The sequence below is a fragment of the Myotis yumanensis genome, unplaced genomic scaffold (assembly GCF_028538775.1).
Source record: "Myotis yumanensis isolate MYYU_CA2020_CCGP unplaced genomic scaffold, mMyoYum1.0.hap1 SCAF_13, whole genome shotgun sequence".
Taxonomy (NCBI): Eukaryota; Metazoa; Chordata; class Mammalia; order Chiroptera; family Vespertilionidae; genus Myotis; species Myotis yumanensis.
Window position 1 is genome coordinate 59,132,643 of NW_027223764.1, and position 25,655 is coordinate 59,158,297.

Genomic DNA, 25,655 nt, shown 5'->3' on the forward strand with positions numbered 1-25,655 from the left:
TTAGTCACAGCAAGTGTGTGACTTTGGACAAATCATTTAGCCTCCTGGTTTATAATACAGCAGAGTTTCCGAAGGTTTAGTTCTGAGCATAATTCTGTTCCCTGCCTGAAATTCCTAAGCTATCCCATCTATATTTAGTTTTTTTGGCCAGTAAAATTTTTATTGCATTTTGCCTGATTCTTTTCTCTCTCTTTTTAATAATTTTTTATTGTTAAAAGTTTTACATATGTCGTCTCCTTTTTTCCCCATTGACCTCTTCCCACCCACTCCTGCCCCCAGCACATTCATTCTTTTCTCTTGATTTTATTTTTTTTAATGTAGAAGTTACTTTTAAACTATTAGGAATTTGAATTCTTATTCTCTGTGGGTTTTGGCAATAAGAATTAAGAGATTTTTGCAAGGTCACTTTCTTTTTTCTTTTTTTTTTTTAATGTTTTCCTTTATTTTTATTATTACTCTTTTTTGTTGTTGTTAATTCTCACCCGAGGATATTTTTTCATTGATTTTTAGGGAGAGTGGAAGAGAGAGGGAAAGACGAAAGAGAAACATCAATGTAAGAGAAACACATCGCTTGGTTGCCTCCTGCACGAGCCCTCACCAGGGCCCGTGCCGGGGAGTCCCAGAGCTTGCAACCAAGGTACGTGCCCTTGACTGGAATCAAACCCGGGACCCTTTGTTCCCAGGCCGACGCTGAGCCAAACGGGCTAGGGCTGCAAGGTCATTTTCAATGAGCATTCACTCGTTCTAGAGTGTGTCAGGGTGTCCCATTAACTGCTACCCTTATGCTCAACACGATTCTCCAAGTTTAAAATGACTGTTCCTTTTGGTTAATTCCAGTTCTTTTTTTTTTAATCTATCTTTTTCACTTGTATAATCAGTAATACTCCTCCGGATTACCAGGCCAGTAAAAAATGATTTGCCTTGTCATTTTGAAAAAATAAAGTTATTTGTTTATATGTAACTTGACTTTCAGGCATTTCCAACATCAAATCTACATAGACAGTATTTTTTTCCAGCTGTTTACTAAACTGAAGACTGCAGCAATGGCCTCAAAAATTGTTGAGCTAGCCAGCTGTGACCTAGGGATATTGCTCTCTTTGGTGAAGGGTAGAGTATGGAATTTGAATAAAGTAGGGGTTGAGAAGGGAAAGCAAATTAACATTAAAAGGCAGGATACAAAATTGACATGTACTACTAAATAGTACTTTCATGTATTAAAGTTAGACAAAAAATTGTTTTATGCTCAGTAGTGGATAAACAATCCCTCTACCTCACCAAACTATTTTTATACAACTTGTAAAATGTATTCATATTTTTTATTTATTTTTTCATATTTTATAATATATACAAACTTTTAATTACATAAAGAATAAATTTGAGCCTATAATTTTTATTTGCTGCATACCTTTATGTGTTTGTTATAGTTCCCATATTGTTCAATATTAAATTTTTTCCAGGTATTTGGTATTAAATAACATGATAAACTTGTTTATTGAATTTCCTCCATGGTTTGTTGAATTTATTAGGGTGGTAAATACCAGCATAATAATTTTTTTATATTGTGTTAAGTAGTTTACTCACATGATTAAAATCTGAACAGAGTTGCTAATTTTAGAATGTCTTTGTTTCTCTCTTAATATCTGTTCGTTTTAAATCTTAAGTAGACATTACTGTACATTGACTGTCCCCCTATGCATAAGTTTTGTTTTATTAATTGCTTAATTTCTTCCTCGAAATATACTGCCACTCCTGATGTGCCCTGGAAAGATAATTTAAAATATTAATATTATAGTGTTTTCAGGTATAATTTAAATAACAGAGCTAACAGTAGCTGAATATAATATTCTGATTAATGATTTGGCTGTGCTTTAACTATGGGGACAATTTCAGTTTTCAAATAAATGTTTGGATTGTGTAGGCTGTGTTAAAATGCTAGCATATAATATATTGAAAATAGCTTAAAATATCCACAATCCTTTTTATGCCAATAGAAGTAAATGATAAGGTCCCTTTTTAGCATAAAACTTACCAGCTTTTGCCATATTAACATAAAATTACTGTCCCCTTTCTTCCTAAAAAAGAAAGTCTCATTAGGCTCCAGATGCACTATGTGACTCATGAGCCTAATATACCGGAACCAATCTCATTAAATTATTCTTTCAAGGACTTAGACTGGGAGTGGGGCGGAATGGGTCTGTTTTTGTAGCATTGAATTCAGTTCTATATTTTCACCTTGACATTAGCTTTGTTAGAAATTAAACTAAAATGTTCTAGATCTCTTCTAAATCTGTAATACTGAAATTTGATGGTAAGATGTGTTTTTTGCATTTTTAAATACCCAATTTATATTCAGTTCCAAATTGGTCAGGAGGATTTAATGTAAACTTGCAAATTACAAAGGAAAGAAGGTTTGGGAAGAAAACCAGGTCTTTCTAGCTTTGCTAATTAAACCATTTCTTTTGTTATGCTGAAGTTCCTATTGCAACAAGAATCAGATTGCTCTTTGGTGGGGGGATAACTATATGCTTTTAGAATGAAATACAATAGAAAAGAGAAATAATAATTAAAGGCAAATAAAGATAGAGAAAAACTTGTCTTGTAAATATGACTTACTGTTCTGTGCTTCCTTTAGTGGTGGTCCCATATATAGTTTTGTCATGGTAACCACACAATATGTATCCAAGCTGCTAACCCTGCAGTATAAAGTTTAAGTCTGGTAAATCTGAAACACTAATAAATAAGAAAATATATATAACAATAAGCAAAAGATAAGCAACCTAGCAGGTAAATAAGGAAAGAAGAATTGACAGGAGAAACAATATTTGAAAAGATGCTGAAGTTTACTGTAATTAGAACAATACAAACCAAAGTAATAAGATACAATTTTTTACTCTCAGGAAAAAAATTTAAAGTGATAAGCTTTTGAGGATTCAGAACAACTGACACATCCACACTTTGCTCCTAGGGCAGTGATGGCGAACCTTTTGAGCTCGGCGTGTCAGCATTTTGAAAAACCCTAACTTAACTGGTGCCGTGTCACATATAGAAATTTTTTGATATTTGCAACCATAGCAAAACGAAGACATATTTTGATATTTATTTTATATATTTAAATGCCATTTAACAAAGAAAAATCAACCAAAAAAATGAGTTTGCATGTCACCTCTGACATGCGTGTCATAGATTTGCCATCACTGTCCTAGAGTGTTACTTCTTTTAGCCTTTGTGGTAAATTAATCTGACATATATTGATTGGCAGTTAAAGTACAGGCACCCTTTAATTCAACACTCCCACTGTTGAGCATCTATATCTTGGAAATAACCTCAGTACCTATTTCATTGAACTGGTAAATGAGACTATACTTCCATGAAAGCAAACCAATGGTTATAACCATTTCTTCAACTGATAGACTATTCAGATAAAAATTAAAATCACTTCAGTTTTACTTATAAAAGCACTTACTACATTATAAATAATATTATGGCCCTGGCCAATCTGACTCAGTGGTTGAGCATCGTCCATACATTGAAAGGGCCCTGGTTCCATTCCCTGTCAGGGCACATGGCCAGGTTGTGGTTTGGTCCCTGGTCTGGTGCATGTGGGAGATAAAGGATAGATGTTTCTTTCTCTCCTCCCTTTCTCTCTTCTCTCTTCAAAAAATTTTTTAAAAAGAAAATACAGTGAACTTTATGGGCTGGTGGCATGCAGTGAACTTTTCTAAAGGAAACCTCTGGAAGTGTTGCCTCAGAATCATTGTTAAGAGTAAAGATTCATTAATGGTACTTCTGATTTTTAGACTGGGCATTTAGCTATGGAGACGTTACTATCCCTTACTTCTAAACGAGCAGGAGACTGGTTTAAAGAAGAACTCCGGCTTTTGGGTGGTCTGGATCATATTGTAGATAAAGGTATGATACTTACACACATAGCATTTTTATATATTTAAAAGCATGAAAAAATATTTTATTTACATATTTCAAAAATAATTTCATCACTTGAAAAGATCTGTTCTTTTAGTAGATTTTGTAAATCTCATAGAAAATGCCATTAATGCTTTGAAAGTAATGGAAGGTAATTGGGAAGTAATGAAAAGGAAATAATTACAGTAAATTAGAGTATCATATATTTCAACATCTCATAGTATAAAACTTAGAATAATTCATGTCAGAGAGGTTCCAGCATATCCACAGCATGTGCACAGTTGGCTTTTAATGTTCGTCAAGGGGGCAGGTACTGAGGTGCTGAGATGTGCTAATTGGTATACATCCATGTCTTTTCTCCTAGTGAAAGAATGTGTGGATCATCTCAGTAGAGATGAGGATGAAGAGAAACTAGTAGCCTCATTATGGGGAGCAGAGAGATGTTTACGAGTTCTAGAAAGTGTAAGTATAGACAACTGTTTGGATAAAATTATTTAATCTTAATTGTGACTGTATGAGACTGCCAAGTAATATATATTATGTGTCTCTAGAGTTTCACTTTTTAAAAAGTCCGGATTGTAATTGTGATGCATTCTTTGAGCAACCAATGTTAATGAACAAGTTAAATGAGCAGTTTAGTCTTTTAAGAATATGTATATTGCTGCTCCATACAAAACCTTGCACGTCAGTTTTGTTTATATTGCCAAATGTTATTGTTCTTTCCTTAATGTGGAATTCTACTTACATATAGGGTGTCCAGAAAACTGTATTCACACACTTTGAATAATTATAAAGGCAATGTTTGTTAAAATACATTTCATTTTCAAAGTTGAACTATCAGCTATTAAAGTGTGTACACATTGTTTTGGGATACCCTTTATGTTAACTTGTTTAGGGAAAATGATAGTAAAAAGCAGTCAGGTGTTTGTTTTTTTAATTAATAAGGATTTTCTTAATATTTGGTGTTGAATGGTACTATTGAACTGTGTGCCATAATAAGTATATTTGTTCTTTGCCATTAATGAATAACTTAACCCAGTTCAGAGATATTATGCTGCCAGTGATGTTTAGGATGCATAGATTGTGTATTAATCAGATTGGAGTAGCCAGGTGCTTTTTGAACCATATGTGGGGAAATAATCTAGTGTAGTTAAAACTTTTTGACCCTGACCAGACAGTTCAGTTGTTAGAGCACCATCCTGATACACCAAGGTTTTGGGTTTGATCTCTGGTCAAGGCACATACAAGAATGACCAATGAGTGCATAAATAAGTGGAATAACAAATCAATGTTTCTATTCCTCCCCCCCCCCCATCCTATCTAATAAAAGGGAAACATGGTAATTAGTCGTACCTCCGCTACCCTTCCCATTAGTTAATCAGTGAGATATGCAAATTAACTGCCAGCCAAGATGGCGGCCGGCAGCCAGGCAGCTGACGCAAACAGGGAGGCTTGCTTGCTCCAGTGACGGAGGAAGCCAGGTTCCCCGCCTGCCTTGCGGGCCTCTCAACTGCAACTCTAAGAAACATTGTAACAAATATAGAAGCTAAACCAAACCCCAGAGACCTACTTTAGTCAGCCAGGCTTCAGCCAGCAGGACCGCAACATTGTTTCAAATACAGAAGGTAAACAAAGGCCAAAAACCTGCTTTCAACAGCGGAGGCCTCATAGCTGGAGCCTCAGAGCTAAAGCTGGCCCAGAATAAAAAAAAGAAAGAAAGAAAAAAGGAGCTGTTGGGAGCTTCAGTCACCCGCCAGCCTGAAATCGGCCCTCAGCCCCTCACCCAGACTGGCCAGGCACCCCAGTGTGGACCCCCACCCTGAAGGGTGTGTGACCAGGGGCAAACAGCCATCATCCCCTCATCCAGGCTGGCCAGGCACCCCAGTGGGGACCCCCACCCTGATCCAGGACACCCTTCAGGGCAAACCAGCCGGCCCCCACCTGTGCACCAGGCCTCTATCCTATATAATAAAAGGGTAATATGCCTCCCAGCACTGGGATCAGTGGAGTAGTGAGGCCTCCTGGCACCGGGATCAGCGTGACAGGGGGTAGCGACCAAACCCCCTGATCAGCCCTGCTCTGTGCCTGATAGGGGGGAGCGACCAAACCCCCTGATTGCCCTGCGGCTCTGTGTGTGACAGGGTGTAGCGCCCCAACCCCCTAATCGGCCCTGCTCTGTGCGTGACAGGGGGGAGCTCCTTAACCCCCTGATCGGCCCTGCTCTGTGCGTGACAGGGGGGAGCTCCCCAACCCCCTGATTGCCCTGTGGCTCTGTGTGTGATAGGGTGCAGCTCCCCAACCCCCCCCCACCCCATCAGCCCTGCCCTGAGTGTGACAGTGGAGGCGCCTCAACCCCCTGATCCGCCCTGCTCTGTGTATGACAGCGGATGGTGCCCCAACTCCCCTATCGGCCCTGCTCTGTGCATGACAGGGGGGAGCTCCCCAACCCCCTGATCGGCCCTGCTCTGTGAGTGACAGGGGGAGCTCCCCAACCCCCTGATCAGCCCTACTCTGTGAGTAACAGGGAGGAGCTCCCCAACCCCCTGATGGGCCCTGCTCTGTGCGTGACAGAGGGGAGCTCCCCAACCCCCTGATTGGCCCCGCTCTGTGAGTGACAGGGGGCAGCTCCCTAACCCCCTGATCGGCCCTGCTCTGTGCGTGACAGGGTGTGGCGCCGCAACCTCCCTGTCGACCCTGCCTTGAGTGTGACAGGGGGCGGTGCCCCAACCCCCCAATCGGCCCCACCCTGAGCGTGACTAGGGGTGGCATTGCAACCTCCCGATCCGCCCTCCTCTGTGCACGACGGGGTGGCGCCCCAACTCCCCAATCGGCCCTGCTTTGAGCCCGACCAGGGGCTGCACCTAGGGATTGGCCCTGCCCTCTGCCACCCGAGAGCAGGCCTAAGCCTGCAGATCATTATCTCCCGAGGGGTCCCAGACTGCGAGAGGGCACAGGCTGGGCTGAGAGACCCCCTCTCCCCCCCGAGTGCACAAATTTTTGTGCACTGGGCCTCTAGTCTACACTAATAAAAGAGAAACATGGTAATTGGTGTACGACCGCTACCCTTCCCATTGGCTAATCAGCATATCCTTATGCAAATTAACTGTCAGCCAAGATGGCGGCCGGCAGCCAGGCAGCTGGAAGCGAACATGAGGCTTGCTTGCTCCCGTGACTGCAGACTCCAACGTTCCCCGCCTGCCTTGCAGGCCTCTGAGCTGGCAGTTTGAAACATTCTAACAAATATAGAAGGCCGGGATCTCAGAGCTGAAGTTATACATTGTTTCGATTATAGAACCGAAACAAACCAGATACCTGCTCTCAGAGCTAGAGCCAGAGCTAAAGCTGGCCCAGAATAAAATTTAAAAAAGGAGCCGTTGGGAGCTTCAATTAACAACCGCCAGCCTGAAAGAAGCCCTCAGCCCCTCACCCAGACTGGCCAGGCACCCAGTGGGGACCCCCACCCTGAAGGGTGTGTGACCAGCTGCAAACAGCCATCATCCCCTGATCCAGGCTGGCCAGGCACCCCAGTGGGGACCCCCACCCTGATCCAGGACACCCTTCAGGGCAAACCAGCCGGCCCCCAGGCCTCTATCCTATATAGTAAAAGGGTAATATGCCTCCAAGCACCGGGATCAGCGGAACTGCGAGGCATCCTGGCACCGGATCAGGATGACAGGGGGCAGCGCCCAAACCCCCTGATCGGCCCTGCTCTGTGTGTGATGGTGTGGCGCCCCAACTCCCACCCCCCCATGGGCCCTGCTCTGAGTGTGACAGGGTGCGGCGCCCCAACTCCCCGCCCCCCGCCCCACGGGCCCTGCTCTGTGTGTGACAGGGTAGAACCATAACCTCCCCATCGGCCCTGCCCTGAGTGTGACAGTGGCGGCGCCCCAACCCCCTGATCGGCCCTGCTCTGTGGGTGATAGAGGGCGGCGTCCCAACCCCCTGATCCGCCCTGCTGTGTGTGTGACAGGGGGCAGTGCCCCAACTCCCCTATTGGCCCTACTCTGTGAGTGACAGAGGGGAGCTCCTCAACCCCCTGATGGTCCCTGCTCTGTGTGTGACAGGGGGGAGCTCCCCAACCCCCTGATGGACCCTGCTCTGTGGGTGATAGGGTATGGAGCCCCAACCCCCCTGATGGGCCCTGCTCTGTGCATGACAGGGGGCAGCGCCCCAACCCTCTGATCCGCCCTGCTCTCTGTGTGACAGGGGGCGGTGCCCCAACTCCCCTATTGGCCCTACTCTGTGAGTGAGAGGGGGGAGCTCCTCAACCCCCTGTTGGGCCCTGCTCTGTGTGTGACAGGGTATGGAGCCCCAACCCCCCTGATGGGCCCTGCTCTGTGCGTGTCAGGGGGCGGCGCCCCAACTCCCCAATTGGCCCTGCTCTGAGCCCGACCAGGGGCTGCATCCAGGGATTGGGCCTTCCCTCTGCCACCCGGGAGCAGGCCTAAGCCAGCAGGTCATTATCTCCCAAGGGGTCCCAGACTGGGAGAGGGCACAGGATGGGCTGAGAAACCCCCTTTCCCCCCCGAGTGCACAAATTTTTGTGCACCAGGCCTCTAGTTTATATATATAAAAGGCTAAATGATGGGATGACCGGCGGTTGCTGTGACATGCACTGACCACCAGGGGGGCAGACACTCAATGCAGGAGTTGCCCCCTGGTGATCAGTGTACTCCCACAGTGGGAGCGCTGCTCCGCTGACTGATGGACAGCAAACTCCTGTGCTCACTGCTGGCGAGCGCAGTTGCAGCGGCGCGAGCCTCTCCCACAGACACTCCCCCTGCACGCCCGAGCTGTGGCAGCAGCAAGCGTGCAGCGGGTACGGGATGAGCAGGGGTGGCACAGTGCCCAGCCCCTGGGCTCAGGCTCCTCCCTGGCCACCTGCCACTTCACGCACTACTTTGTGCTGTGCGGGATCGAGGTGGACAGTGGGCTGGAGCCCAAGGAGCTGGCAGGTAAGACTGGGCTGCGGCGGTATGGAGGTCCACTGATCCCCACAGGCCAGGCCGAGGGACCCCACTGGTGCACAAATCTGTGCACTGGGCCTCTAGTCAATAAATAAAATCTTTAAAAAAAAATTTTGACATAGTTGAAATTGTTCCTTCTCTGTTCTAGAGTACTTCAAGTACATTTGATAAACAGATATATACAGAGGTGGGCAAAACTAGGTTTACAGTTGTTTGTATGGAAATAATACAACTAATAAATAATGATACAAGAATAAACTATATTGTGTACTCACAACTGTAATCCTACTTTTGTCCACTCCTGTATATATTTTTTTTATTCTAAATGAATCCATTTAAGAACTTGATTAGTTTGTGTATAAGTTAGAGACTGCTCTTTTCTGACATTCAACGTGCTTGGTAATTCATTACAGTGAATGTATAGCACAGAATACATTAATTATGAGCAAGCAGTTGTAACAGTAATGTTTTAATTTTGTAATAAAGTGATAGCTTTATTATTTTAAAGCAGGAACATGTGGGTTGTTATTCCCTTACATGACAAGGGCTGAATTTTCTCATCTTTGTCTTTTAGAGCACTAGTTATAAGTGTGTTGTGTGTGAATGACTGAAGTTATGGATTGCCACAATCATTTCAGATTTTTTCCTTTTAGGTAACAGTGCATAATCCAGAGAATCAAAGCTACTTGATAGCATATAAAGATTCACAACTCATTGTTTCATCAGCTAAGTAAGTTTTTCTGAAATATCATACTTTTTATTTAAAGCATTTAGATTGACTTAAAGAAAATACTGTTATATCATCTTCGTCCGTAAAACACTTTGTCTGTCAAATTCTGTGTACCAGAAGCAGTACAGTATAGTAAAAGTTAGGAGTGCAGATTCTGGAGCCAGAGTGACTGAAGTGTGGATCCCAGCTTTTTACTTGCTACAGGTTCTTCAGAGGGGGGTTAATAATTGTATCTACTTACTCAAGGTTGTTGTTATAATAAAAAAATAACATACATGATGTATGTTAAATTATAACATTTAAAATGTATATTAATGTGTATAAAATATATTTCTAAATTTTAAAAATGATTTTTTAAAAAATATATTTTATTGATTTTTTACAGAGAGGAAGGGAGAGAGACAGAGACTCAGAAACATCGATGAGAGAGAAACACCGATCAGCTGCCTCCCGCACACTCCCCACTGGGGATGTGCCCGCAACCCAGGCACATGCCCTTGACCAGAATCGAACCCGGGACCCCTCAGTCCGCTGGCCGACGCTCCATCCACTGAGCCAAACCGGCCTCGGCTAAAAATGATTTTTAAATGTCTCTTGTAAATTATATATATTATGAACAGTATATATTAAAAGAGTTAATATAGAGGAGAGGAAGAAGGGCAGTCAATAGAGGAAAAAAGGGGGTATCTGTAATACTTTCAACAATAATAATAATTTTTAAAAAAGAGTTAATATATATGCATAAAGCCTAGAACAATGCTTGGCATATAGTAAACACTAAATATTAGCCTTATTTTTTTTTTTTAAGCATATTCCATTGATTTTACAGAGAAGAAGGGAGAGAGATAGAGAGCTAGAAACATCGACGAGAGAGAAACATCGATCAGCCGCCTCCTGCACACCTCCCACTGGGGATATGCCCGCAACCAAGGCACATGCCCCTGACCGGAATCGAACCCGGGACTTTTCAGTCTGTAGGCCAACACTCTATCCACTGAGCCAAACCGGTTACGGCTTAGCCTTATTTTTATTATGAATAAACATAACTATCCCTCCTCTTCCCTTTTGTTTTTACCTTCCCCCCAGATCTGTATGTAGCTCCTCCTTCCCCCATTCCACACACTCTCAGCCCGAATTCATAACATTAGGCCAGTGACGGCGAACCTATGACACTTCTGACACGCGAACTCATTTTTTTGGTTGATTTTTCTTTGTTAAATGGCATTTAAATATATAAAATAAATATCAAAAATATAAGTCTTTGTTACACTATGGTTGCAAATATCAAAAAATTTCTATATGTGACACGGCACCAGAGTTAAGTTAGGGTTTTTCAAAATGCTGACACGCTGAGCTCAAAAGGTTTGCTATCACTGCATTAGGCTAATACTGTCACCCCAGTGCAGCAGCCTCTTCCTGCTCTCTGTCCTAACTCTTGATATCCTAACCTGTCTAATACAACACCACAGGGGGTTAACATCCTCAGATCTCTGCTTTGGTCCTGGCTGGTTTGGTTCAGTGGACAGAGCATCGGCCTGCGGATTGAAGGGTCCTGGGTTCGATTCCAGTCAGGGGCACCTTCCTGGGTTGCGGGGTTGATCCCGAGTAGGGGGTGTGCAGGAGGCTGCTGATCACTGATTCTCTCTCATCATTGATGTTTCTATCTCTCTCTCCCTCTCCCATCCTCTCTGAAATCAATAAAAAAAATATCTATCTATATCTATCTATAGATAGAAAGATATATATAGATATATATATCTATCTATATATATATAGATAGATATATATACCTATCTATCTATATATATATATATATATCTGCTTTGTAAAAATAATCTCAAACTGCAAATCTCTGTGGTTCCTTAGTGGTTTTGCATGTATATTCAAAGTTCTTAGTATAGTATCAAAGGCCCACTTACTACCTGACTCAAGTTTATCTGTTTTTAACCTCTTATTCAGGAGAATTTCATACTTGACAAAAGGAGACAAAATAGTGTAATAAACCTTGATGTACATATCATTCAGATTGAGTCATCATCAATCCTGGCCAGTCTTGTTTCCATCTGTAAGCCTCTCATTCCCCCTTCTAGATTATCTTGAAGCAAAGCACAAATTTATCATTTCATTCATAAATACTTTAAATATATACAAGAGGACTCTTTAAAATATAGCCACATTATTATATTCAGACCCCATAAATTATTAACTGCCTAGTATTATATGTCCAGTCAATACTTAATTTCCAGTATTCTCAAATTTCTCTTAGTGTCTAGTTTCTAATCGATTTTCTTAATCTGTAAATTTCTTCTCCATCTCTCTTGTATTTTGTAAATTTTCTATCACACTTCATACCATTAAGTCATGTATTCTAGTTTTTTTTACTCTGTTATACCCTCCCTTACAAGGGAGTCTTCTTGCAAGTTAAATCTGTTATTTTTAAAATGTCTTCTTGTATGTTTCATGACTCCTGACAAGGACAGGTTTTAGCTCTTTTGTTGTAATTAGGAACTTTGTGTCAAATGTCTTAGAAGTAGAGGTAGAGGTCAGAGTTGGATATTTGTGAAAGATCACTCATCTGGCTTTTTAAACTCTTCTGTAAAACCCTGATAAATGTAGGGATAACATATTGAAAGATTAAATAGTTTACCTTACTTTGCTCCACCCAACTCTCAATTTAAACTGTGATTTAGCTCAGTACTACTTAAGGCAGTTGAGTGAACAATAACAGCATAGCACAGTGGTTCTCAACTTGTGGGTCGCGACCCCATTGGCGGTCGAACGACCCTTTCACAGGGGTCGCCTAAGACCATCCTGCATATCAGATATTTACATTACAATTCATAACAGTAGCAACATTACAGTTATGAAGTAGCAACGAAAATAATTTTATGGTTGGGTCACAACATGAGGAACTGTATTTAAAGGGCCAGAAGGTTGAGAACCACTGGATAGCAGTTCTGGCGAACATCCCTAAACATCCACGTAAGACATTATTTTAGATGAGGCGTGAGGAACACCTTCCTACCCAAAGGGCAGCTGTGGGGCAACAGATACAGTAGTTTTCTTCAAGGGTTTTGTGTGATATATGATGCATGGAATATCAGCTGGCAGCTTACATCATCTCTCATCATAGACTTTTTTTTAATGGATTTGGTGATTTAAAGAGAGCACTCATAAATATTATACCTTCGTAAGCATTACATGCACTTGTTGTTTTGGGTAGCATCTTGAGAATCCTTGGCTACAGCTGATACCTTGATTCTGCCAGGAGATACATCAATTAAATGACCTGTCATTTGCTCTAATATTTATTAAGTATTTAATACCCATCTATACAAGGTCATTTTATTATACAGTATTAATATAAATAATATCCTCTACCTAAGAGCATGCATTAAAAAAACATCTAAGTGAAATTCAGAAGTGTCTAGTGTTAACTCTTAAAACTTTAGCTTGTTTAGAGAAGGGTTGTAGTCATTTGTGTTAGAGAGAATGGTAAAATGGGGGACAACTGTTAAGTAATAGAGATAAAAAAAACTTCTCTATAGTTTATGATTTAACTTGGCCTAGAAAAATTTAAATTATCAAATTTTCCCAAAATAAATCAAATGTAGCAGCTATTGTGATACCAGACATACTTGGTACATAATTGAATAGTTAACTTAGGGAATAGAAAAGTAAGTTAATATGGCAGCATGTGTGACAGATTTTGAAACATTAAGGCCCAAGTAAGAAGTTTTTAATTTAACTACTTTTGTTTAGAATAATAGTCTACATTTTGTTTTCTCTCAAGAGCATTGCAACATTGTGAAGAATTGATTCAGCAGTATAACCGTGCTGAGAACAGTATATGCTTGCCTGATATCAAGCCTCTGCCTCAGCAGAATGTCACTAACCATGTGGGCAAAGCAGTGGAAGACTGCATGCGGGCCATTATTGGGGTGCTGCTCAATTTAACTAACGACAATGGTGAGTAATGTGTGTTACATAGATTCTCACTGAAAGGTTGTTTATATACATGTAAAAATAAGTTACTCCCTTGTTTCTTCTTTTCTTGATATAGTGATTTTTTTAAAATTGCATCATGTAATTCACTTATTCATATATACTAGTAAATTTAACTGCTTTTAGGAGTTGATAATTTTAGAACCAGCCTGGAATCTTGGCTTGGGAATATTATAGTTAATGTGTTTCAAAAAAGAAATAGCTATACATTTCTAACTTAATATCCTTGTTAATGTGTATTGGTTGTTGGTATCATAAAGAAGAACCAATAACACTTTCACACTCTGTTTTCTGTTTTAGAGTGGGGCAGCACCAAAACAGGAGAACAAGATGGCTTGATTGGCACAGCGATGAACTGTGTGCTTCAGGTTCCAAAGTACCTACCTCAGGAGCAGAGATTTGATATTAGAGTGCTGGTGAGTCGAAGCAACTATTTCAGAAATGAGTAGTTGGTTGATTATGTGCTTGGTTGATAATGAAAACTTCATCTTAGTTTTGTAGTTAGAACCAATTATTTGATACTAGAGGCCCAGTGCACGGATTCGTGCACCAGTGGGATCCCTCAGCCTGGCCTGCACCCTCGCAATCGGGGACCCCTCGGGGGATGTAGTAGTACAGGAAGTGGCAGGCAACTGGGGAAGAGCCCAAGCCCGGGCACCGCTCCTGTTCATCCCAGCACCACTGGGCCTGCTGCTGCCACTCAGTAGCACTGCCGCAGAGGCGGGAGCACACTGACCACCAGGAGGGCAGCTCCTGCATTGAGCATTTGCCTCCTGGTGGTCAGTGTGCATCATAGTGACCAGTTGCTTAGGCTTTTATATGTATATGGATATTGCAGGTTTCAGTAGATTCCTTATAAACATGATCTTATTGTACAAAAGAGCTGTGAAGGGCCCTATGTACAAATAATAAATATAAGAATTAAAAGTGGAGATTTTTAAAAAGTGAAATCAGCCCTGGCCGATGTGGGTCAGTGGTTAGAGTGTCTGCCCCCACACCAAAGGCTCGGGGGTTCGATTCCCAGTCAAGTGCACATACCTGGGTTGCAGGTTTAATCTTCGGCCCCAGTCGGGGCGTGTGTGTGAGGCAAACAGTCCATGTGTCTCTCATATCCATGTTTCTCTCTCCCTCCCTTCAACTTTAAAGTCAATGGAAAAACATCCTCAGGTGAGGATTTTTTTTTTTTTTTAAGTGGTGAAATCATTTTTGGGGAAGACCATTACCTTACATATTAGTTTTTAACTATTTTGTAGATGGTAGGACACTGATTAGGTTTCTAGTTACCAGGAAAAGTTAGGTATATTGTGTTCATTTGCTTTTAATTCTCACCTGTGGTAATATGCATGTTTTGATTTTTGTAGGGCCTAGGTCTACTGATAAATTTAGTAGAATATAGTGCTCGGAATCGGCACTGTCTTGTCAACATGGAAACGTCGTGTTCTTTCGATTCTTCCTTCTGCAGTGGAGAAGGAGATGATAGTTTAAGGATAGCTGGACAAGTTCATGCCGTTCAGGCTTTAGTGCAGGTAAGCAACAACTTAAACACCTTCAGTCGGTTGCATCTGTCCAATTTCCTTATCAGTTGCACTTCTCTCTGTCTTGTCTCCCCTCCCCTCCTTTCCTTTTTCTCCCCACCCTCCCACTTCTCTCTCATTCTCACCAGTTCAGTGAGAGGTCCACTGGGTCAGAATGAATACCCTCGCTGACTTTTACTCTGCTGACTGTCTTCAGCAGTTGTAAGCACTCCTTAAGCATTGTCAGTGAAAAGCATAAGCAAGGCATGTTTGTTTATGAGTCAAAAATAGATTATTAATCACAAATTAGGAATCAGCCTTCAGCCCCACCTCATCCAGTGTCAGTCCTCCAATACTTCCTGGTCTGACCTGCGCCCAGGACTGTATGTACCTAAATATCGGGTCATGCTCTTCAGAGTATGTCTGTGGAGTGATTTCCTGGCGTAGGAATTGTGTTAGAATATGAATATTTAAAATTGATATCTCCAGCTCACCCCACCCAAAACACACACTCCCTCTCCCTTCCATTTGTATCTCCCCCCAAAAAATCTATATGTGAGTTCTCATTTCTTGTCCACGGTGGATATTACAATTTTAATTTTTTTCCAGTCTCATAAATTCCTAGCTGCCTTTGTCATTTCCTTAAATGATAGTTTGCATATATGCAGAAGTGATAATAAACCATCCTTTTCATTGTTTCTGAAGGCTTTGCTAACCTGTTAATTCTTTTGGCCTATCTGAAACTAATAATGTTTGAACTGTGTCCTCAAAAGTAATCCACAACAACTTGGTCTTTTCCTGAATTGCAGTTAGGAGCCCATCATTCTCATTTCAAACATTTTGATCTTTATACTCTTAAAAATTAAAGATATTTTGTTTATATGTGCTCTATCTTTCAAACTTACTGATTTAGAAATCAAAACTAAGAAAATTGTGAAACATGGGCACCCATCCCATTAGGCACTAGAGCAGTAATGTAAGTACAGGACCTGTGCATTCTGTAAAACTCTACTGTATATTCAGAGAGAATGAGAGAAGTCACTTGACCTCTTAATGTCATTGACCTCATGGACTCCCTGAAAGGGCCTTGGGGATCCTTGAACCAATTTTAAGAAATGCTGCTTTATATAAAACCTGAATTTTATTTTTTTAAGGCATTAAATTTTATAGACCACTCTTTGTACACTAAGCAAATCTCTGAGGTCTACTTGGCATTTGATTATCAGGTAGTTGTCTTTAGTAACTTTGGGTTTTTCCCAAATCATACCAGTATGTTCAGTGCTCTTTGCATGTTCAGCACTGTGCCCACACAGGGAAGATCAAGTAAGTGAGGGCAAGGAGGTTCAGGGTATTATTCCCTTTTTGACTTAGAGTTTTCACTGTGTACTCCCATTGACAATTGCACTTCATTTTTTTTTTTTTTTAAATATATTTTATTGATTTTTTACAGAGAGGAAGGGAGAGAGATAGATAGTTAGAAACATTGATGGGAGAGAAACATCGATCAGCCGCCTCCTGCACATCTCCTACCGGGGATGTGCCCGCAACCCAGGTACATGCCCTTGACCGGAATCGAACCTGGGACCCTTCAGTCCACAGGCCGACGCTCTATCCATTGAGCCAAACCGGTTTCGGCTTGCACTTCATTTTTAATATGATTAGTTGAGTTCCAGCTCTGAGCTTTTCTCTGAAACATTTTACTTTTTACTGGTTTTTGCATTCTTTTAAAGAAGCCATGGTGCTTTTACCTAGTATTATGTAGTTTTATTCAGTGTTCTTCTTTTCAGTTAATTCATCCATTCTGCTTGGGGTTTTGTTTTATATTGTTTTTTAAACATTTTTATTGAGTTCAGAGAGGAAGGAAGAGGGATGGAGGGGGAGAGAGAGAGAGAAACATCAATGATGAGAATCATTGATCAGCTGCCTCCTGCATGCCCCCTACTGGGGATGGAGCCCACCATCTGGGCATGTGCCCTTGACCAGAATTGAACCTGGGACCCTTCCAGTTCGTAGTCTGACTCTCTATCCACTGAGCCAAACCGGCTAGGGCTGTTTTGTTTTAATTATTCAAGTTATAGCTTTTTTACTTGAATTTTTTTGTCAGTATTATCCAAATTAAAGGAAGTACTGAGATTTTCATTCTTACAAACAGAATGCCTGCCTGCATCATTAGTAGACACTTGATTGAATACCAACATCATTTATCCTTTCAGTTTGGCCTTCATAAGATGTAGAGCAAGGATAACCAAACAAGGGCTTTTATTGATACTTAACCTTTTTTTTTTTTTTAAATATATTTTATTGATTTTTTTACAGAGAGGAAGGGAGAGAGATAGATAGTTAGAAACATCGATGGGAGAGAAACATCGATCAGCTGCCTCCTGCACATCTCCCACTGGGGATGTGCCCGCAACCCAGGTACATGCCCTTGACCGGAATCGAACCTGGGACCCTTCAGTCCGCAGGCCGACGCTCCATCCACTGAGCCAAACCGGTTTTGGCAGATACTTAACCTTTTTATCATACAACTTGCTTCTCAGGATTAGTGATGTTTAAAAACAAATATATTTGGCTACATACAAGTCGGTTGGTGGTCTCTTTTTTAATCTCTTCAAAAATAATTTTTGACAGCTATTCCTTGAGAGAGAGCGAGCAGCCCAGTTGGCAGAAAGTAAAACAGATGAATTGATCAAAGATACTCCCACCACTCAGCATGATAAGAGTGGAGAGTGGCAAGAAACAAGTGGAGAAATACAGTGGGTATCAACAGAAAAGACTGATGGTGCAGAAGAGAGACATAAGAAGGAGGAGGAAGAGGAAGAACTTGACCTCAATAAAGGTACATTTATTTTGAGTGTATTCACATGGAAAATTCAATGATGGCTTATTTTTTCTCCAGAACATACTTTTAATTCATGTGTTGTCATGATCTTTTATTTAATCTACTTCGTGGCCTCTAGTTTAGTGCACACAGCTTTGCTGTCTCAGTGCTCACAGGAGTTGGTTGGCACGCTGGCAGTGAGGAAAGTTGCCTTTCCTTCCGGGGCCAGCCTTACTTCTCTGTAAAGAGAAGCAGCTGAACAATGTGGCCCCTAAAAGTTTTTAGTTTTGAAACTTTGAGATTCTTTTATCATTCTCCCTTTATGTACTGAGGTCTGTTGTCATAAATTACAGTTATCATTCTCAAATGGTATACGTAGTTGGTGGCAAACACAGTAAGGAATATACTGAAGGTAACGGCTTCACTAATCAAACATTATCTAATGTTGTCAGGAACTGTGATACTTGATTCATGCAAATTCTGCAAAATAGCCACTTGTTATTTCATGTCACTCAAGTTACAAAATTTAAGTAATATGTTCATCTTCACCCAGCTAGGAAGCAAGCACCAGCAATGTTTGATTCTGAATCTACTCTCTCTCTCTTGTGCCCATGCTCTCCAAATCTAATGTCGTTAGTTCTGATATCGTAAGAAATCTGTTTTATTTTCTCATTTACTAATTTTGATGTTTCCTTTGGCGTAACATTTTTTATTGTTTAGCAGTCTTTTTATTCTTATTTTTTTTAATATATTTTTGTTGATTTCAGAGAGGAAGGGAGAGGGAGATAGAAACATCAGAGATGAAAGAGAATCATTGATTGGGGATCGAGCCCACAGCCCGGGCATGTGCCCTTGACCGGAATCGAACCCAGGACCCTTCATTCCGCAGACTGACATATCCACTGAGCCAAACCAGATAGGCACTTAGCAGTCTTTTTAAATAATTGCTTTATTTGGGATAAATACTTGCTTATGAGGGCTGCCATAACAAAGTAACATAAATTCGGTGGCTTAAACAACGGGATTTATTTCCTCACAGTTCTGGAGGCTGAAGCCCAAGATCAAGGTGCCTTCTGAGGCCTCTCTTTTCTGGTTTTTGGATGATCAATGTCTCCCTATGTCTTTCTGATCTTCCCTCTGTGTATGCTTTGTTCTAATTGCTCCTTATGTGGACAGTAGTCATATTAGATGGGCCCACCCTAATGACCTCATTTAAATTAGCTACGTTTAAACTAAACACCCTATTTCCAAGTGCAGTCATATCCCGAGGTCAACATATAAATTGGGAGGGGGATATAAGTTAGCCCCATAACAAGGTAAATTCAACCTTTTAAAGTAAACAATTGATTAGCTTTCAATATATTCACAAGGTTGTGTAGGCATCATCATGGTCTAACTTCAGAACATTTTTATCACCCCCCCTCCCCCGCAAGAAATCCCATACCTACAAACAGCAGTTACCCCTTACTCTCCACTCCATAGCCACTGGAAATTATTTATCTATTTTTGTCTCTGGATTTGCCTATTCTGGACATTTCATATGAATGGAATCTTACAATATGGCCCTTTGTTACTGGTTTCTTCCACTTAGCATGTTTTAGTGGTCATCCATGTCATACCATGCGCCAGTACTTGATTCATTTTTATTTTTGTATTCATTCATTCATCCCTCACCTGAGCATATTTTTCCATTGATTTTGAGAGAGAGTGGAAGGGATGGGGAGGACAGAGAGAGAGAGAAAATTGATGTGAGAGAGAGACAGCGATTGGTTGCCTCTCCCACATGCACCCTGACCAGGGCTGGCAATTGAGCCTGCAACCTAGATATGTGCCCTTGACCGGAATCGAACCTGGGACCCTTCAGTCCCCAGGCTGACACTGCATTCACTGAGCCAAACCTGCTAGGGCCTTAATTCATTTTTATAGACAAATAATATTTCATTGTATGTATATACCACATTTTGTTTATCTAGTTGTCAATTTTTTTTCTCTGACTATTCTTTAGTTTTATTAACTTTTTGTAAAAATAAATAGAGAATTGCATTTTATTAGAATATTTATACACATTTATTGCTGGGGTACAGCCCCAGCAGGTCCAGGGGTTCCCAAAGATGTGGACAGAGTTGGCGAAGAGAGCAGAGAGAGCGTTCAGTTGATCAGCATAGCGAGGTTCTCTCCAGGTTCTCCAGCCAAGTTCTATCCAGGATCTCCAGCCAGGTTCTGTGTTTTATTGTCTTGTTACATCTGTATTTATACCAGTTGATTTTAATCCTATCAATTTCTATTCCAAAGGTTAGGGCGTTTCTTATCTCCATTCCAGGGAGTAAAGATTATGTAGCTTAAGCGTGATTGTTTGTAGTTAAAGTGATTAACTACCCACCTGGCACTTAGTTAAGGGGTTTTATTCCCTCCCTAACTTCAGGGAAAAATCCCTACCTGGGGAAACAACCTTTCTCGGAGAGGTGACCTTGATTAAAACACATAGCACCAAGAAGGGAAGCAAACATGGTAAGAACAGTATGCCATATACGCCAGGTCCCTTGAAGCATATGCTATGCAGATGTTTCTTCCCTGCAGTGACTGTGTCAAGCAACAAGGATGGACCGGCTTCCGGCAAATTCCCCCTTTTTTATTTTTTAAATGATAGCGCGTGTAAATCAGTGGCCACCTCACGGATTGGGTTGTTTAAGACTCGGAAGAAGACTGACAAGCAATGATAGCGAGCATAGCTATAAACATAGTGGATGGAGTGTACAAGGAGCCTTGTTCCTGTAGAAGGTTGCTGGCTTCTTCAGTCAAAGGATTTCAGCTGTCCTCAAGTCAGTGGTTTGGTTGTACTTGTTGATCTGGCTAGCAGGCAGCGTCGCTGGCGACGGGCTCCCCCAAGTGTCAGTGCGTTGAACAGCTGGATCAAAGGGTCCATCAGGGCTGCGCTTGATGGTGGTGGTGTGGGCATCCGGGGAGGAGTCAGCTGTGCCCTCTGGGTCGGCTGATGTGGATGATACCGGAGAGGAGGAGGATGAGGCGGAGGTGGAGGGGAGTAGAGAGATAAAGAAGAGAAAGCAGAAGAACTATAAGGCATGGAAGTGTTTAGAAAAAAGAGGGAGAAGAAAAGGAAGAAGGCAGCATCCTGACACAGCCCTTTCCTTCAGCTGCCCCTTTCCCTGTGGTCCAAGGTAGAAATGGGAAACAAGTCCTGTTGCAGTGAGAGGGCAGCTGCTGTCAGCCAGTCTCTGTCTTTACCTGGGTCCCGATCTGAGCTGGACGTGGGAAGCAAAGCAGCCATGGGGGCAGGAGACCTCCCTCAGAAGGGGTGAGGGTTCAGGCCTCTGCAAAGTTGGGGGGGTGAGGGTCTGTGCCCCACTTCTATTGACCCCCAAGTTGTCTCCTGATGGCCCCTCTGCGACTGCCTGTCTTAGGTTGTTCCTTCCCTGAGGAATCTTACCCGTCTCTGGCTAACCAGCCATCCTCCAGGGCCAAGCAGGGTGATGTGAGGTGTGCGAATGAGGGAGGGGCAGCGCCCCCCTGCAAGAGGTTCAGTTCTGTCTCCTGGGTAGCCTATGCCCCCGTGGCCTCCACGCCCAGCACCTGCCTTGGGCTCCCCTCGCCAGCAAATGGACTGTAAGAAGAGGGTCCCTCTTGACACAAGGGCAAGAGGGGCCAATACAGGACAAGGGAGGAATGGCCTGTCAGCATGTAGTTCCGGGACAGGGCTTTCTCAGCCCAGGATGTCAGGCTCTTGGCACAAGACAACTCCACGTATGGGGCATATACCAAACACCCCTAGACATGGCAGAAAAGGGAGGTGCCCTTCCTGGAACAGTAGGGTAGGGAGATTCTAGAAAAGGCTGTGTTCAGGAGAGAAGGAGAAAGGCCAAAGAACCAGCAAACAAGTAGTCAGATTTTTTAAAAAAAAAAAAAAGGAAAGGAAAAGGAAAGGAGATGTGGGGCAAAGCTGGGACATATGGACAGACAAAAAGGAGGTACATGTGATCCTCCCAATGGACAGGTGTTTCCAGCGCAGGGCTGCACATCTGCTGTAGATGGGCACTGGTCAGGTGTGCTAACTCGGCCTCCCAGGGGTGACGGTCCCCAGGAGGGAGGCAGAGGCTGCTCCTTCTGGAAAGATGCAAAACACAACCTTTTCCCCACATCATCACCAGATCTGGTAAAACTCCTGTCTGGTTTGTGCATCCTCCTACCAGACTGAGTCGGCAGAGGCTATTGTAAGGATGCCCGATGCCTTTTGGCTGCTGTACAACCCTCTGCATTGTATTTTTAAAAAATAGTTAACATATAACATTCTTCTCTTCCTTTTTTGTTTTTATAGAAAAGGTTTATATTGATGTAATTGTCAGTTTTTCTTTTTGTGTCGAGAGCTAACTTTGATGTGTTAAAACTAAGTAAAATGCATTTACTCAATCCAAAGCAGGCATTAAAAAGAAAAACCCCAAATCCTCTCTTGTATCCATTTTAAGAGTAGGATTGGTGCTTTCCGCTATTACCTGAGTCCTGATCTATCACCCCAGGGAGAGCTTTCCAATCCTGCACTTTCCCGGGGTGGAAAGGCTGCAGTGGGGTTAAGGATAAGGCTCCTTGGGCCTACCTTCTCCCATGCCTTTACATTTCCCTTTCCTTCCTCAGAAAAGCATGGACATACTTCTTGTATAACACATTCCATCTGACTGGGAATAACCTTAACTCCTCTGCTAGCAAGCATATGTGTTAAAAGATCAATACGGATTCTTTTTTCTTTAGTCTCAGTATGGCACATCTTCTTAATCTAAAGATCAATACAGAGTCTTCTTTCTTTGGACTCAGTATGGCACATCTTCTCAATCTAAGTTCTATACTATCCTCCTTCTTACCCTACTTATCCTCTATAGGGGGTCTGCAGCACCCTGGTGGAGTCCTATCCATCCCGAGTGTGGGGGTTCTCAATGGGGGGGGGGGGGGGGGGGCTTACCTAGGGGAATCCTGTTCCAGGGGTTCCCAAAGGTGTGGACAGAGTCGGCGAAGACTATCCACCCTCTTCTATCCATCCCGAGTGTGGGGGGCGCTTACCTAAGGGGTACCTGTTCGGGCGCCATTTGATGGGGTCCAACCCCAGCAGGTCCAGGTGTTCCCAAAGGTGTGGACAGAGTCGGCGAAGCCTATCCACCCTCTTCTATTCATCCCGAGTGTGGGGGGCGCTTACCTAAGGGGTACCTGTTCGGGCGCCATTTGATGGGGTCCAACCCCAGCAGGTCCAGATGTTCCCAAAGGTGTGGACGGAGTCGGCGAAGAAGGAATGCACGGAGAGAGCATTCAGTTGATTAGCATAGCGAGGTTCTCTCCAGGTTCTCCAGCCAAGTTCTATCCAAGATCTCCAGCGAGGTTCTGTCTATCTAGTTGTCAGTTGATGGACAGTTGGGTTTGTGTCTATCTTTGGTTGTTATAAATAATGCTGCTATGAACATTCATGTACAAGTTTTTGTGTGAACATATATATTTTCAATTTTGGGGGGTATGTGCCCAAGTGTGGAATTGCTAGATTATTTGTTAATTCTATGTTTAACATTTTAAGGAACTGCCAAATTGTTTTCCAAATGGCTGTACCATTTTAATATCTTACCAGCAGCATGTAAGGGTTTCAGTTTCTTAGAGTTATGTGTCTCTTCTTTTAGCAATTCGAGTGCGAGTGAAGGTGTATGTCACTTGATTTGCACTTCCCTAGTTAAGAAATGTTATTGAGCATCTTTTCACATGCTTAATGGTTATTTACATATCTTTGGGGAAATATCTATCCAAATGCCCGCGTTCTTTTGTTTTTTTGTTTTGTTTTTAAATACATTTTTATTGATTTCAGAGAGGAAGGGAGAGGGAAGGAGAGAGAAACATCAATGATGAGAGAGAATCATTAATTGGTTGCCTCCTGCATGCATCGTTGTCATCGTGTGTCTCTCTCCCCCCCCCCCCCCCCCCCCACCCCCCCAACTGGGGACTGAGCCTGCAACTCAGACATGTACCCTTGACCGGAAAACCTGGGACTTTTCAGTCCGCAGGCCGATATTCTATCCACTGAGCCAAACTGGCTAGTGCCAAATGCCCATGTTTTAAATCAGTTTGTCTTTTTGCAGCACACATTCTTTATTTATTCTGGATATCTGACCCTGATCACACGTATATGATTTGCAGATATATTCTGAGGGTTGTCTTTTTACTTTCTTGATGGTATATGGTAACTTGAAATACAACAGTACCTATTTTTTTATTTTATCATTGGTGGTTTTAGTGTTGAAGAAACCATTTCCTAACCTAATGTCACAAAGATTTAGTCTGTGGTTTTTGTTTGTTTGAGTTTAATCCTTACCTGAAGATATGTTTTTAATTGATTTTTAGGGAGAGAGAGACATCTATTGGTTGCCTCCTGTATGCACCCTGTCCGAGGATGTAATCCTCAACCTGGGTATGTGCCCTAACCAGGAATCGAACCTGTGACCTTTCAGTGTATTGGACGATACTGCAACCACTGACCCGTATTGGTCAGGACTAGTCTGTTTTCTTTTAAGAGTTTTATGGTTTTAGCTCTTATATTATCTTCCATTTGAGTTACTATTTTTTGTTAATTGTGGATATCCCATTTTTCTAGCATCATTTATCAATGTTTAATAGTTTTGAAGAAAAGATAACTAACGGAGTTGTTGGATTTGTGGGGTTTTATTTTTTGATATACTGTTACAGTGTTTTGTTTATTCTTAGCCCTTCAGCATGCTGGCAAACACATGGAGGATTGCATTGTGGCCTCGTACACAGCACTGCTTCTTGGTTGTCTCTGCCAGGAGAGTCCCGTAAGTAAGAATTCACTGTTTTATGTGTATTGAAAAGATTCCATTGTGGCAGCTTCATACCATTATTTAATTAACTTATATATTACTCTATTTCCCCCCCTCATGTTAAAACTTTCAAATATGTGGTGAACTTTTAAAAAATGTTATTTTGCAATTATATTGTACCAGGGGCCCAATGCACGGATTTGTGCACCGATGGGGTCTCGCAATCCAGGACCCCCTCAGGGGATGTTGGATAGCCAGTTTCGGCCTTTTTCCCGCAGGCCCGATCCAGACAGGAGGGAGCCCGATCCTGTGCATTGAGCGTCTGTCCCCTGGTGGTCAGTGCATGTCATAGTGACTGGTCGATTGGTCGTTCAGTTGCTTAGACTTTTATATATATATAGATTGGTTCAGGTGCACAGCATGGTTAGATGATCATATACTTGACCCAGTGTTCCAATATTTCCAGTGGCCAGCTGCCACTGTACAGAGTTATTCAATATTATTGACTGTATTCCCTCTTCTATACTTTATGTTCTATTTTTGGTTAATCCTCATGCAAGGATATTTTTCCTTTTTTTTCCTTTTTTTTTTTTTTTTTTTTTTTTTTGAGAGAGAGAGAGAGTAGAAGGGAGGGGGAGAGACAGAGAAGGAGAAACATCTATGTGAGAGAGACACATTGATTGGTTGCCTCCTACATGCAACCTGACTGGGGTTGGGGATATGTGCCCTTGACCGGAATTGAATCTGGGACGCTTCAGTCACAGGCCGATGAGGCTTTATCCACTGAGCCAAACTGGCTAGGGCCCTATTCTGTACTTTACATTCCTGTGACTATTTTGAATATTTGATGAATTTTTAAAGGTAGATTCCAAGTAATAGTAC

At 42.2% G+C, this 25,655-nt stretch overlaps 1 protein-coding gene across 2 annotated transcripts in view; it reads left to right on the top strand.

The window, feature by feature from the left end:
* Nucleotides 1–25,655, top strand: part of WAPL (WAPL cohesin release factor) — a 118,450-nt gene that overhangs the window by 87,001 nt on the left and 5,794 nt on the right. For both annotated transcript variants that reach the window (XM_070433216.1, XM_070433217.1), the window contains exons 10-17: nt 3,798–3,909; nt 4,286–4,383; nt 9,542–9,618; nt 13,412–13,587; nt 13,924–14,039; nt 14,985–15,149; nt 17,769–17,976; nt 24,700–24,788. In XM_070433216.1, coding sequence (XP_070289317.1) covers nt 3,798–3,909; nt 4,286–4,383; nt 9,542–9,618; nt 13,412–13,587; nt 13,924–14,039; nt 14,985–15,149; nt 17,769–17,976; nt 24,700–24,788 — 1,041 coding nt within the window. The remainder of the gene's footprint in view (nt 1–3,797; nt 3,910–4,285; nt 4,384–9,541; nt 9,619–13,411; nt 13,588–13,923; nt 14,040–14,984; nt 15,150–17,768; nt 17,977–24,699; nt 24,789–25,655) is intronic.